Source organism: Python bivittatus, unplaced genomic scaffold, assembly GCF_059951505.1.
Source record: "Python bivittatus isolate LINGU-HERP-01145 unplaced genomic scaffold, Pbiv_v1 ctg000190_np1212, whole genome shotgun sequence".
NCBI lineage: Eukaryota > Metazoa > Chordata > Lepidosauria > Squamata > Pythonidae > Python > Python bivittatus.
Window position 1 is genome coordinate 16923603 of NW_028277042.1, and position 14593 is coordinate 16938195.

Sequence of the window (14593 nt, forward strand, 5' to 3'; positions counted from 1 at the left end):
ATTGTGTTAAACTATGGCTGGTTTTGACCAGGATTGCTGAAGAGGTTGACTCACAAGTATGCTAAACCATAAATATGGTTTCCCGGCCATGAAGGCAGAATTTGCACAAAACACTAAGTCAAAGCCAGAGTCTCAAGTTGATGGCTTGGCACACAAGCACCAGACTTCTTTTCCACCCAGGAGCAGGTGAGCAATGCACACATAAAAAATGAGCAGAACTAACACAAATTGTGGCAGGATAAACTAAATTGTTTTAATTTAAATGTGAGTTCAAAGTAAAGTTAATTGTGTGTGTGTGTGTGTGCGCGTGCGTGTGTGCGCGTGCCCGCCTTTGAGTCATTGTTGACTCCCGGCGATTGCCTGGACAAATCCCTACAGTTTTCTTGGTGAAGTATTTCAGAAGTGGTTTGCCATTGCCTCCTTCCTAGGGCTGAGAGAGAGGGACTGGCCCAAGCTGGCTTCCTGCCTAAGGCAGGACTAGAACTCACAGTCTCCCGCTTTCTAGCTTGGTGCCCGAACCACTACACCAAACTTGCTCTCAAAGTTAATTATGTTAAATTATATTACCAAGAATGCATTATTTAATTTTTTTTTTAATTACGAGTTATAACAAATAACAAAATACACTTCATACAGTATAGCGATTTTAAAAAAATAAATAAAGGAAATAAAAAGAACTAACAACAAAAATGAAAAGATCCATACAATGTCAATGTAGTGTCAATGGAAGATGAATCCAATCCTTAAATTTATCATTAAATCCAGACCATTCAGGCACATATTGGTTTATCTTCTCATTTTGAGATCATAGATATTTAAAAAATGGATAGCAAATGAATATCTTGAATCCATTTTCTAAGATCAGGGAGATAAGTTAATAATTTTAAGTAAAGGGAAAGAAATGTACTGATAATACATAATGGCCAAGATACTTTGCTGTTTGAGGATGAACAAGAAATGTTCTTTGTCCAATGACATAGCCTGTCTCCAAATCCCACCAAGTGATTTTGGCGAAGGAGATTGAAAATCCTGCAAATGGCGCTTCCATTCTTTCAGAATAAAAATAGGATAACTGATTAAGTGGCCAACCTTTGGCAGTCTTATCCTGTCCACCATATTTTGCAGCTTCAGCGAAGCGTTCTCCAAAAGGAGAAATATCCTGCCCAGTTTAAATTCCTTCTCACCACATCTACGTATGGCTGTCTTCAAAACTCTGAAGATGAACCTGCAAAAAAGACAAGGGTGTGTTTATAATACAAGGGGACACCATCATCCTTAGAGACTTAAGAAGTATTTTGAAAAGGACCCTTTAAGCAGCTACTGATGACTCTACATTAGCCCTGCACCTAAAGAAAACGCCATACAATTTACATACACATTTTTAGACATAGACACATGAATTCAGAGATCATGACTATAACTTCAGTAGAACTGTGATACATCTCACCACATTGGGGAGTCTGCAGAACCAGCTTCGTTTGCTGTCAGGGTGGACTGAGAGCAATTTTATGGTTCTCCCTTCTGTCTTTTTATGCTAGTCCTTCAAAGAGAAGCTGTTCCCACAGTAAGAGAAAGCTACTTTGCTGGGCAGTCGATAACAGAATTCTACATCTGCTTACTTGCTCAGAAGCTACCTTAGGTTTAATGGACCTTTATCCTGGAAAATGAGGGATAAGATTTCTTTCTAAATCTCTCTCTATATAGACACATTTGGAAATTATGAGTGAACTGGGAGGGATGTGTGTTTGCCTCTGATTCTAGTCTGTAGATGGAGCCATATCCTAATTCTTTAGCATTGCACTTTTCATGTGCGATCAATAAAAAAGCTCCCCAGGATCTAAATTTGTAAATAATCTCTCGCTTTCTATCTCTCTGTCTTTCTTTTCACCACCACCACCACCGCCACACTCCCTTTCTAACATTTTTATTTACACAAGCAATTTTATTACATGTCCACTCAGAAATAAGTCACTCTGTTACAAGGCTTATTCTCAAGTACATGAGCATAACATTTCAGCTTTTTAAAAATGAAGAGGGAAAATAACCACCTTGAGTTTTATTAAATAGGAGTGTAAAGATAGCAGAGTAGCATTAAAATAAAGAGGATTCTCTCCCCCTACCTCTCTTCTTCTTCTTCTTCCTCCTTCTCCTCCTCCATCAAAATATTTTGATGTGAAACTAGGACGAGGGAGGCTTAAGTTAAAAATGATGCTTAGCCATGGAAGCACACTCTACATCATAAATCTTGGTTAACAAAACACCGTTGCACAGTGTTGACCTCTCAGGCTTTACCCAAGCAAATAAAACATATTGTTTAATGGGACGGGATGCTTCATCCAACACGTTAGGACAATGGCTGTGTTCCCTCAACATGCTGAACCACTAACTGCCCAACCCTGGTTAGCCTGTTGTGTGAACTCAGCTGCTTGATTCAGCCCAGCCTCCTTCCCAGTTTTGTTGTTGCAGGGCTAAACTGGAGGTGGATGTGACATGTATGCTGTATGTATGTTGGGAGAAAGTGTTAGGGTTGGAAATCTAAGAAGTTAATAAATAAAAGGTACAGTTATCCAGGAGTAGGTCTAATCAGTGGGATTGAGCTCAGTGTGCATACCCAGGACTGCACTGTCCCTTCAGAGCTACTGAGACGTCTTGTACCAAAATGCTCTTATTCTCAGGGACTGTTTGAGAGATAATCCACCTTCTGGATCTGGTGGTGGAAAGTATGTGGAGGCCTGCAGAAAGTAGGGACTGGTGCCAGTCCTACTAAGCATGGGGACTCCAGAGCATAATCTCATGCTGTTTCTTGTCATGTTGACCAGGGCTTGGCAAACAATCCTGCTTTTGGCTGCGCATCCTGATGGAAGCCTTGACGTGGAGTTGGATGGCATGACACATGCCTCAGTAATGCCGAAGAAGCCATGACGTAGGTCACTCATTGTTGACCCCTTGAGACCCATCTGGTGTGCCAAAAGGAGGGGAACAAAAAGAAGACTCTTTCTGGGCCTTACTGCTTTCCCTGCGGTTCCCATGTAACAACCAGACAACTGAGTCAAAGAGGTTGCCAAACGCTTCTTGAAAAATAGGCAATGTGTTTCTATATGTTGATTAAAAGAAAACTGCTCCATGGTTGAGGAGCAATTTCAGAAGCTCCAGGATTGAACTTACTTCAACAAAAGCACAATTTGGGTTGTTCAGCTTTTTCCACATAGAGGACCATACTTGGCCTTTAGTGGCCGATGGTGACCGTACTCCAGAAAGTAGTAGATGGAGCAAGGAAAAAAGAAAACGAATTTCATCTGCATGTAATTACAATTAAATATAGTGAATAGGCTTATTCTTCAATCATGTATTATTAAATATCCCTCATTAAAAATGACAATTTAGCAACAATGGGTGGTCTCAGGAGTGGGGGGCAAATCCAGAGCTTTAGGTGCCCAGGATTGTCTTCCTCTTACTTAAGATGCTGTTTAGAAGAGATATTTGCTTCATTAGTGGATTTTTCTGTTCTTCCTTCTTTGGGGAGTTTTCCAACTTGCATATTATTAACAAGTCACAAAGAATTGATAGAAACTTTTGGCTGAAAACCCTTTGAATTTGCAAAGATAGATCTAAGCCTATTGTTGTCAGGAAGTTCGTTATGTTCTTCTCAAAGAACCTGCTGATTAATTATGAAAATGCTTATTAAGTCCCTCTTTTCCTTCCTTTAAAAAAGATCCAATTTTCTTAATACCTGAATTTTAAATTATAGATTGTGACAAGTCCAAATCCATAAATGGATTGTACAGGGCTTCCAATATTAGTTTTTATTAGACGTTACAGGTGTTTAAGCCAGAAATAAAATTGACCTAATAAATTGGCAACTAAGAAGAAAGGGAAAAAAATAGTTAAAAAAAAGAGTGTAGGCTGGTAGGAGATCTTGGAGAGTAATTTCCTGCTCTCTTATCTGGGTGATCTTGTTCAGGCATAAAGCTAAGCAGGATGAAGCCTAGTTAGTATAGGAAGGGAGACCGATAAGAAATCTCAGAAATGTAAAGCTGGACCGGGAAATGAAAATACATCCCAGAACAACTTCCATTTTCTTGCCATGAAAAAGGCACAGATGTAGCTATAGGCTAGTCTATGACTGTAATAAAGATTTGATTTAATTTGATTTTGCCAAGTCATTATCATCATCATGATCATCATCAATTCTCTGTATAATAGCACAAATACCTTCCTGCAAGTAGCAGAGGTAGCCAAGCCAAGCATTTGAACTTGACCTGAGGATGCCTTTATACTGCAGTATTTCTCAACCATAGGAGCTTTAAGATGTGTGGACCTCAACGTCCAGAATTCACCACCCAGCACTTCCCAGACAGTCCTACCCAATCTCCAGGCCCACCTTTCTTTCCCTGAACAATAATGTCCAAAAATACTTCCAGGACACACAATTGTTATGTTCCCTGACTTCATTTCATTCTTTTCTGGACCGACATGCACAGATAAAACATTGCAAGAAACCGAAACAAGGAACACATTTGCTCTGGCTGTAAACAGAAGTGCAATGTGATCCTTTTGGGTTGGTTTTTACAGATATGCCTACTGGCCTTTGTCAAGACATTACACATATATTTAAACACAAATCTTGATGTAACCCATATGCAGTATAGATAGTATGGGGGGGTCTAATCTCTTCTGTCTTGGGTCACCTCCAGACCTCTTTCATTGTATTTCTGCACTTCTTGGCTGCCATGAAATTTCACACTTGTAGAATAAATAATGGCATTTTCTTCGAAGTACACATTTTTAAAAAACATATTTTTAATATAGATCAGGAGACATAGATGCTGACACATTTTCTTTCAAGTATTGTGTTTCTACATCTGTGGTGCTCTAGCTTCTGGCATGAGGAACTCCTAATGATTCAGGAGCTTTTCTCCTTTATTTTAGCTCATTTTAGGCATTGTCTTCAATTAATTTTACCATCGGTTTAGAGATGGCAAATCAATGGAGGGAAGATGTGAAAGAGAAACGTACATATATGCTAAATGATAAGAAAACTTCATCCACTTGAGTTTTGGGAACCTTCTGGACATGAGAAGAGCAAAGACTACAATATCAGAATCCAGGATCAAAAGTCCTTTTCAAGAGCACTTCCAGGGGATAATGGTGGATTGAAGATGGCTCTGTTTTCGTGGAGCTGATGATTGCAGCAGATAAGAGGATCCGGTGAAGGATCTGGCTCTTTGGAACCATCTCCAGCAAAGGAGATGATTGGATCACCCACAAGTACTCCTTACAGAGGTTCCCTGTGAAGAGATTGCAAATTAACGATCTCCAGCAGGTTGAGCACTCTGGGAGTTGCAGGAATCATTGAGCCCAAACCGCAGTTCGGAGCCTTCAAAAGAACACTAGACTCTCATATACTTCCTCTTTTAATTGACAAAGAAAACTACTTGTTATCACTTTATTTGGAAATTAAAAACCTTCTGAAGGACAAGTTGCTGCACACCGGGGGAGTTTCCTTGTATCCTTGAAGAAAGAAGATTCAAGTAAGTTGAAAGATTAAAAAGAAAAAAATTTTTTTTTGAAACAGCAAAAGGGAGTTTAGAATGTTGAATATGGACAGTTAAGGGGCCAGATGGACCTGAAAGAATAGCTTTTATGGACTGTTTTAAATTTTATAAAAATACAGCTGATGATTTTGGAATTAACTGTAAGAATCCTTACTGTGGGAAAGTTTTGACTTTGAAAATAAATAAAAGATAAGATTGGGCTTTGAAGGTTAACTAGAGGGAACCAGAGAGCAATTAAAGGAGAAGATACTTATTAACATAATGGAGGAATATTATTTTACTATGGAAGAATTTAATTTGGCTTGGGAACAATGTGTTCAGGACTTATTTTCATTTTTTTTTTTATATATATTTTCAAAATGGAGCTAACAGAGGTTATAGAAGAAGAAAAGATTCTATTGGATAAAACAGGCTGAGGATGATTTGAATAAGGATCTTAAAATGGACTTTAAAAAATTGTTGAACAATAAAAGCGATATGGAAGTCATGGAAAAAGATGTTGTGGATTTGAAAAGGGGCTTAAAAATGTTCAGTTCTAAGAGTGACACAGAGAAAGAAGTTGCACTGAACCTACAAGTTATGCTGGTTGACGTTTTAACAATTAAAGGGGACATCCAGATTATAAATCAGAAAAGTGACTCTGGAATTATCTTATTTTGGATCCACAGAAGGGAAATATTAAATTTCTGAAGTTGTTCCTGAAAACAGACAGGGAGAAAATACTCATTTGGGACTTTATTTGAAGAAGCGACTGAAGATCAAGCCTCTTAAGAAGAAGGAAAAAGAATCCAAAGTGGATTTACTTGATCAGGGTATAAATTGTGATTTTGGGCTGTTATTATTGGAATCTTTTTTTTTTTTTTTTAATCAGGACTGTAAGATGGGGATTTAAATATTTTTTCATATGGGGATAAACTTTCTATGTCCTATTTGTTAGAGAAAGTTATAGGTTATAATGTAAAATGGGCCTACTTGAGTTAGTTTAAGATATACATGATAGTAATTATTGGTATTTTCTATGCCTATGGGGATAAATCTTTTTATGTTTTACTTATAAGAGAAAGTTATAAGTCAAAATGCATAATAGATTTATTTGTCTACGGTTAAAATATATAGGTTATTATTACTGGTACTCTTAATGCTTTTGCTGAGTGAAATTGATGTATTTTTTATAATATGGCTACTGTTAAGGGAAGAGAAATGGGAATAAGAGGGGGTTTTTCCCTGTAATTCTAGACAAGGTGTTAAGTTACTGCAAATGTTTTTATGTTTGGAGGAGGGGGAGTCACTTTTTATATGTCTTTCCTTTTCTCTCTTCCTTTTCTTCTTTTTTGTTTCTCTCTCTTTTTTAGTTCTGTATTAGCTTTTATCTATGTAAAACTTTAACAAAAATATTGTTTTCTAAAAAGTGCTTTTCACAAAGTGGAGAATATGTAAATACAGATGCCTGTTAATTTCTTATCCTGCCAAGGAGAAAGTATCGCTGCGAAAAAGTCACAAAAAAATCAAAACCTTCTATCAGAATCTAGCTTTTATTTATACCTTTTAAAAAAAGGGAAGATTAACATATGTTTACAGTACATGTTTAGGATTAAATCCATGCTGCTTTAGTTGCAAATCAAGACGGTATGCTTTTCCTTAATCTATGCTTAGTGTAAGCTAATAAATCCATATGATAATGCTTCTGTTTAATTAGACAAACACTTGTGGGTATTTTGAAAGAACAAATATGATCTAATTTAGGGGTTTATCCACTGCCAAACCCATCCGACAGAGCTTCCAAACGATCTTGGTTCTCGTGCGCTTATGCAAAGTATGCATCTCTACTACTATGGAACATTTCTGAAACGCAGACGGTTTAAGTGACTGCATGGAGTTTGGGGTCTTTACCACCATCCCCATCATCCACGGTTTTAAAGGGCGTAAGGTCTTTGGCTGTGTATTCAGGAGGATTGACTTCTGAGCAGACTTTTTGGGCTTATCTTGCACACCTTTGTGATAAATCTTACTGAGTAGAGTGTGATTTATTTTCAAGTACATACACCTAAGGACAGGATGTCCATAACAGTGCTCAACGGTTGGGCTGTTGGGTGCAGTTCTGTCAGCCCACCACCCAAACGAACCCCAAATTCAGTGCCACAGAAGAGGTCGTATCTTCTCTCTTGTTCTCCTCCTCCTCCTCCTCGAATCACAGCAGCCAACAGCTTGCAGGAAGGTAGTTGTGCTATTATACAGAAAATTGATGAGGATGAAGAAGAGGAGAAATGATTACTTCGCCTACTGGTCAGCTGCATCAGATATTCAGAACCTAAAGAATTTCCTTTCTTGGCTTCAGATCGTCATTGCCTTCCAAAATCTCCACTTGAAACCCTTTTTCTTTTTGGTTCCGGCAGCGCATGAAAAAATAATTTGACATTCTGTCGCAGTGCCAAATTGATTGAATATATTACAGTAAGTAGATGGGGGGAAAGCCCTGTATTTCACAAATCCACCCAGAACAAACAAATCTTGAGAAGATTGTTACTCAAACATGTGTGATGTTTTGTATTTGAAAGTGCTGGAGTTGGACCACTGACAACAGTCCTGTGTTCATACAGGAGTTGTAGGGGATGAAGTTCAATAATTTTCCGAGCCAGGTGGCCTTTCGATGAGTTAGAATGTCAATTCCATCTGGGCACGGGGCAGAATATTTGTAATGTTTGTGCAAACCTGTGTCTTAAGTGCCCCCCCGCCCACTTTGTTTTTTCTCCAATGTTTCAGTCTCAGCTGAAACTCAGCTATACCTAACTTGATAGGAATGATATAAATGTCATTCCCTTATGCCAATTTCCACAGGCATCTTTAATGCTACAAGGGAAACAGCAGCAAACCGATGTAAATTAGAAGGTGCAGGGAGTTCTGAAGAAAAATACGTTAAACCACATTTGGTAATGAGCAAAACTGGTGGGGTCTCATTTGACATGACACGACTGGGAACTATTAATTACCACAAAGGAAATTAACACTAGAATCTTTCCCATATCCATCCTCTCTGCAGGCTTTGGTCCGGCACTTTCAAGGGTTATCAGGAAGCCTTTTCAAGTGGGGCTGTTGCTACAGTAGAAGGCCCTAGATTCAACCCCATTTACTTCCACATGAGGCGAAGAGATATTCCTGTCTGAAGCTAAGTTCACATGCCATGCTAAGCCATAGTTTATTTAAGCATGTTCTACTGAGTAAATTGCAACTGGCTGGGTTCATGCCATACTATAAGCTGCAGACTATGGCTTATGCGTCACAGTGGCTGGCTTTGCAAAATAATCTCGAGTTAAACCAAATGAATCAAATTACACCTTCATGTAATGTGTGAACCAGTGGTCAACTCATTTTGCAGCTAGATAATCTGATAGCCTGAATTGGTGAAACAGATTCTTTCAGTTACATTGGACTAATTCATAACAAGGTTTTATTGTTTTGTCTCAGTATGTTGTGTGAATCCAACTCACTATAGTCAATAACTATGGCTTAAGACTTAGCATGATGGATGAACCAACTGTGGTTTATTCAATAAACCATGGCTAAACAAACGTTATCTCATATGTTTGGTTAACCCAATTACATTGCTGAAAATAGTTAACATACAAATTTTCTTTTGCTTGGAATCGAGTTGAAAACACCACATTTATGATTGTTGGCAATGCTAAGCTAGAATGACCAATGGTTGGTCTTATAATGCAGCATAATCTACATTAGTCTTCATCCTAAAGCCCTTTAATTTAGCTTAAATATACAGCGCTGGCCCACATCTCTTTCAACATCTAGATCAGAGTTTCTCAACCTCATCAACTTTAAGATGTGTGGACTTCAACTCCCAGAATTCCCCAGCCAGCATGAGTTGAAGTCCACACATCTTAAAGTCGATGAGGTTGAGAAACTCTGATCTAGGTGAATGATGGCAGTCCTGCTGTTGCAAAGGCACCATAGATGAGTTCGTAACAGCAATTTCTTACACACTTCCAGCTTCAGATGAAGATGAAACATTGCAAATGTTTAAATGAAACAATACTGGCATTCTTAATTTTGACTATGTCATACAAGGATTATAGTACTTTAAAAACATACAGAAAATTATTCATGGGCTGGGAGCAAATATCAGGTTTAGACATATTGTTTGTTCCTTTGTGCTGTGTGAATCAGGCCACTATGACAAGAAGAAAACACATTAACCATGTCTTAGCACAATGCGTGAACTTAGCCACTGGGCAAATATCATTATTTTATATTTTAGTAAGCAATCAGCAGTAGGCTTGAGAGTTTTGTTCTTGTTAAGAGAAACCTTTTTCTCCTCTAGCTTCACAGTCACATCTGTACCATTAAACCTTCAACTGCATAGCCACACCAGAGTTCAACCAACAGTTGGGAACGGGGGAAAGTCTCCTTGTTCACTTCTTTATAAGGAAGATATTTTGTTTGGGGTTGCAAAATATTAGGCGAATAATCTAAACCTCCTGCTGAAATACCACAATTCCCTTTCTGAAAAGCCCTTGGTTAATCTTGGTGTCAAATCGAGCTGGTTTAAATTATTGTAATGTATAATAAGAAGTCTTAATGACAATAGTGTTGTGGAGAGCCAAAGAATACTAGGAAATACGGGCCAACAACAGTGAGCTAAATCCAGTGCAAGTGAGAACACAAACATGGGCCTGTTTGCTAAGAATGGAAGAGGCCTTGGAACGTCAGCATCTGCGGTTCCTAGAATGTCTCGACAGCATACAATTTTGTGGGAACTTGCAGAGTTTAGTCCTCGGAGATAGTCGTCCCGCTGGAATGAGGGAGTCAGAATTGGAAAGGCAGAATTCTGGGATTTCTGCGGCCAAGATATTGGCCTCTCGATATACAGCAACAAATTAATATTGCATGGTTGCTATTTCAAAGCCCACTCCAGGCAAAGAGACATATCTGAAGCCATTAAGCACAGATGGTTCAAACTATATGCAGATCTTCATCCTTGCGCTTTTGCTTTTTTATATTTTGTCTGTTCCCCACCCGCCCCCCACCCCTTCTGTTGAACTGTAATGAATTGTCTCATAATCTATTCCATCTTCTCGCCATTAGCAGGCTCTGAATGTTCACAAATAGGAGCAAAGAACTCATTTTCCAGAGCTTTAATCACACAAAGAGGGAATGCCTAATTCTCTAAATGAAATGGTCTGTGATCACTGAAGCGGAGATTTAATATATCATGGCAAATTAGGTAGATTTTAATAAATTACTTATCTTTCTGAATACTTTACATATGCTCACAAAAGAAATATAGCCTGTTTTGCAAACAGTGGGAAGCTCTTCGCCTATAAAATCCCATTTAAAGAATTGAAAATAACACACACACACATACAAACACATACACACAGAAATAATTTGCTTCTGGAAATAATATACTACTCTTTCACGGAACTGAGCAGAGGATGGGGCTCAGCAGCATAAATGGCTCCTTCCAACTCTATTGTTCTGTGATTATTTTAATGTTACCTATCCCATGCAAATTACATCTAAATCTTTCATCAATATTGGTAGAAAGTTGGAATTTCCAGGCTGTATCATGTATTATATAAATATGATTTAAAGGGGGAGGGGGGAGAGGGAACAAAGCTAAACCTGAAGTGTAAAACACTTCAATACATAGTTGATATATGTAAATCTCTTTTGCTTACAGATGACCCCCTCCTTCAAGACGCCCACATGCACCGTTTATGGAATGCCCTCCCTTCAAAATTTGATAATCTCAACTGTTAGCAGAAGGGCAAAAGTTGTGGGTTTCTTTTTATAAAAGCTTGCAGTAATTTAATAAGTCTGGGGACTAGTCTCATTCTTTGTATTTAATTGATAGAAATGGCATGCATCAAAGAAAACGCATACTGAGACTTAATGTGCATAAAATGGATATTAGCATTTTAAAGAGGCAGATTAACACATTTATCCAAGTAATTTTCATATATTGCTTCTAATAAAAGCTTCGCAGTATAAAATTCTTAATGAGGCTAATCGCAGGCATTCCATTTAGTGGGGTGATTAGGGATACCATAAAGGTATTTTTAATCAGTTTTCTAAGGCTTAAGTGTATTATTATTATTATTAACATCATCATCATCATCATCATCATCATCATTATATAATTACTTGATTTTTCATGACTTTTGTATATGGAATATTGTATTTGTATACACACACACTAGACAAAAGTCATGAAAAAAAAAATTTGAATATATATTTTCAGTAAACAAAAGGGTCCATCATTCAATCATATAGACATTAATTATTTACAGGCTGATGTCTGTCGTGGGCTGGGATGGAGATAGCCCTGGGGTGGAGACAGACAGAGGGAAATATAAAAATATAAATCCAAACCGAGGAGAAAAAATATACAAACTTTAAACTGCAAACGGAGCAGGCTTTACATACAAATTATCCATTAAATATAAGGTAGCATCTCTCTTGCTTTCCATCAGACGTGCTGGGAGAAGGCCCAGGCCTCCAGGTTCAGGGTTCCTGGGCATTTCTGAGTTTCTTCCAGACTGAATGCAGAGCGGCCAGGGCTTCTACTGTCACTCTCAGCTTCCCAATGACTGCTCCTCCATCTTGCGAATTGAAAACTAGAGAGGAAAGACCGGCAGAAAAGATAGTGACACATCAGGAAGCAGAGTGACAGACATCTTACCTCCCCCATCTCTGAGTAGCCTCCACTGGACACCAAAAAACAGGCTTAAAAAGGAGAGAGAGGGAGGCAGAGGGAGAGAAGCAACCTTCAGCCCAATCTTTCTAGGAAGCACTAAGACTTGCTCTTTGGCTGGGAGTCTGCAACGATCCAGCCTGAGCTCCATGGATCCCAAGCCAAACCACGGAGCTCCTGCAGTCTGTTTGGAAGGAGACTGGGTCAAGTTATGGCCTTCTCTGTTTCATCTAGGAACAAACCCTGATCATTTTGAGAATATCTTGGTTCAGATGGAATGATGTTGGTCTCATAAACTATGCCTTATTTCACCGATGTGCTCCATCCACATAGTTTTCCTTCGTCCTGTCACTATGGCACTTCTGTTACAGTTTATTAAATCACAGATTCTCATTACATCAAGTCCATGCAGAGAGCTATGAAGCCCAGCGCATGATTGATAACCCAATTCCCAACTTTAATCCAACTTGTGACTTGGATAAGGGACAAAAGAAATGCCATCATGTCCTGACCCAAAAGTAAAGGTTGTACAATGCTTTGCATTCAAAGGCAAAATGATGACTAGGAGCAGACGGGGTGCAAACACATGGCAGCTACCTGAAACTCCTTAAAGGAAAGTTGGCCAGGAAAAGCTACATTTCAGTTAAGGAGTTTTAAAGTTTTATTACAAGTCACTGGCTTAGGTGAGACCAATCAACCATCAATGATTCTTAATCTCTTTTTGCTTAAGGGCATGTGGACATCACCCATAATATTAGATTTTAGGTATTTAATATCCTTAAGGATTTGTGAATTGGGAGCTTGAGACACTGGTGTTAAGAACCACCTTGGACTTACCATCAATGTCTTGGTCAGTGAGGTCTTGTCGTTTCTGAAATATCTGGCTTAGACTAACATAAGCAAAGCCAATGTCTTCACATTCAAGATCCTGCTGATCCTCCGGAGGGTCACTTACTACTGTAAATCGTATACTGAAAAAAAAGCAAGTGAGTTAAGGGGGACAACATCCACCTATTTCTGACACTGCACAGCCTCACATGTGGGAATTTCAGAGTCAGATTAAACATCAGCTGGGTTCACCTAAAACGTCAGACTAGGCTAAAATATATTTGGATCATTTGCGGTTCAGTGCCATGAGAAAACCCGGTCACAGTCTTAGCAGGCCACACGAGTCAGATAGGAACATGGTTTATTTGCCATCAATAGCACGTTCTGGGGCAAACAGCTCCTCTGAGGACTTTTAGGGGTTCTGATCTGGACTGGGAACACCACTATGGATCAACAGTCAAGAGCTGCTTTTTCTTCAAAATGGAAGTGGCTGGTTTAATGATGTGCTTGGCTAACGTATGTGCAATTTAGTTCTTAGAGCATCTTTCAGGCTAGCCTCAATTATCCATTACATAGCATCAGGGTGACAGTAGCTACATTCATTTATGCTCTCAGCATGCTTGCCTATTATGATCATGTGAAATTGCTCTCTTGAGAGCTAGACTAAGGATCTCTCTGCCCCATATTGTCTCCTTTAGCAGCAGTTCCTCAAGGTACCTGGGAAAAAGTATTTCTTAGTTCTGTTTCCTGTTTTCCTTCTGGAGAGAGATGTCCAGGTTTAAAGGGGGGATTAATTCAGACCCAGAACTACTGTCCTTGGAAATAAACAGAAAACATTTTTGGGGGTGGGGAGGAGGAAAGAAACATCAAGGAAAAATAGGACTTCATGAAAGCCCAGAAGGAATTTATTATTTATTTATTTTACAACATTTAGATACCATCCCTATCTAAGATACTTTGTAATCTGGGAAAAGGTCCTGTAGCATTCTGGCTTCTCCTTCCAACAGAAGAAAGGAATACTCTTCTATCTGCCCCATCCCCAAGAATTTTTTTTAAACAGGACAAAATGTGTTATTTCAGAAGTTTCCAATATACACCATAGGGAGAATGTCCTTTAGCTGTACACATTCCTTGTGGTGGACTGTGGCATTAGACGTTCTGCCAATAAAGCTATTTATTCATGTACAAAGTACTGGAATGAGATATTCTTTTGGAACGCATGGTTACTTAGATGAAGAATGGAAGGAAACTCTTCTTGGAAGAATACATTTAAAATAATACGATCCCTCTAACAAATAAATAACCATCTTCCAAATATGTCAGCCTTGTTTGTTTACTTGGCAACTTGGAAAGGCCCAAAATATAAAGACAAGTGTAATGGATGACTTTTCCTGCACCTCAGCCAACTGACCACACTTGGAAAAGTTTAGCCAGACCACAGAAAACTAGCTTTGCAGATTGTTAAACTTGTTGTCTATGTTTCTTTTTTAAACAAAACAAAACA

At 38.6% G+C, this 14593-nt stretch overlaps 1 protein-coding gene across 4 annotated transcripts in view; it reads right to left on the bottom strand.

The window, feature by feature from the left end:
* Positions 1 to 10684: 10684 nt before the first annotated feature.
* Positions 10685 to 14593, bottom strand: part of RPGRIP1L (RPGRIP1 like) — a 57558-nt gene continuing 53649 nt past the window's right edge. For all 4 annotated transcript variants that reach the window (XM_088136143.1, XM_088136142.1, XM_088136141.1 and 1 more), the window contains exons 24-25: positions 13099 to 13232; positions 10685 to 12184 (exon numbers count right to left, since the gene is read on the bottom strand). In XM_088136143.1, the coding sequence (XP_087992269.1) occupies positions 12072 to 12184; positions 13099 to 13232 (247 nt within the window). In that variant the 3' untranslated portion in view covers positions 10685 to 12071. The remainder of the gene's footprint in view (positions 12185 to 13098; positions 13233 to 14593) is intronic.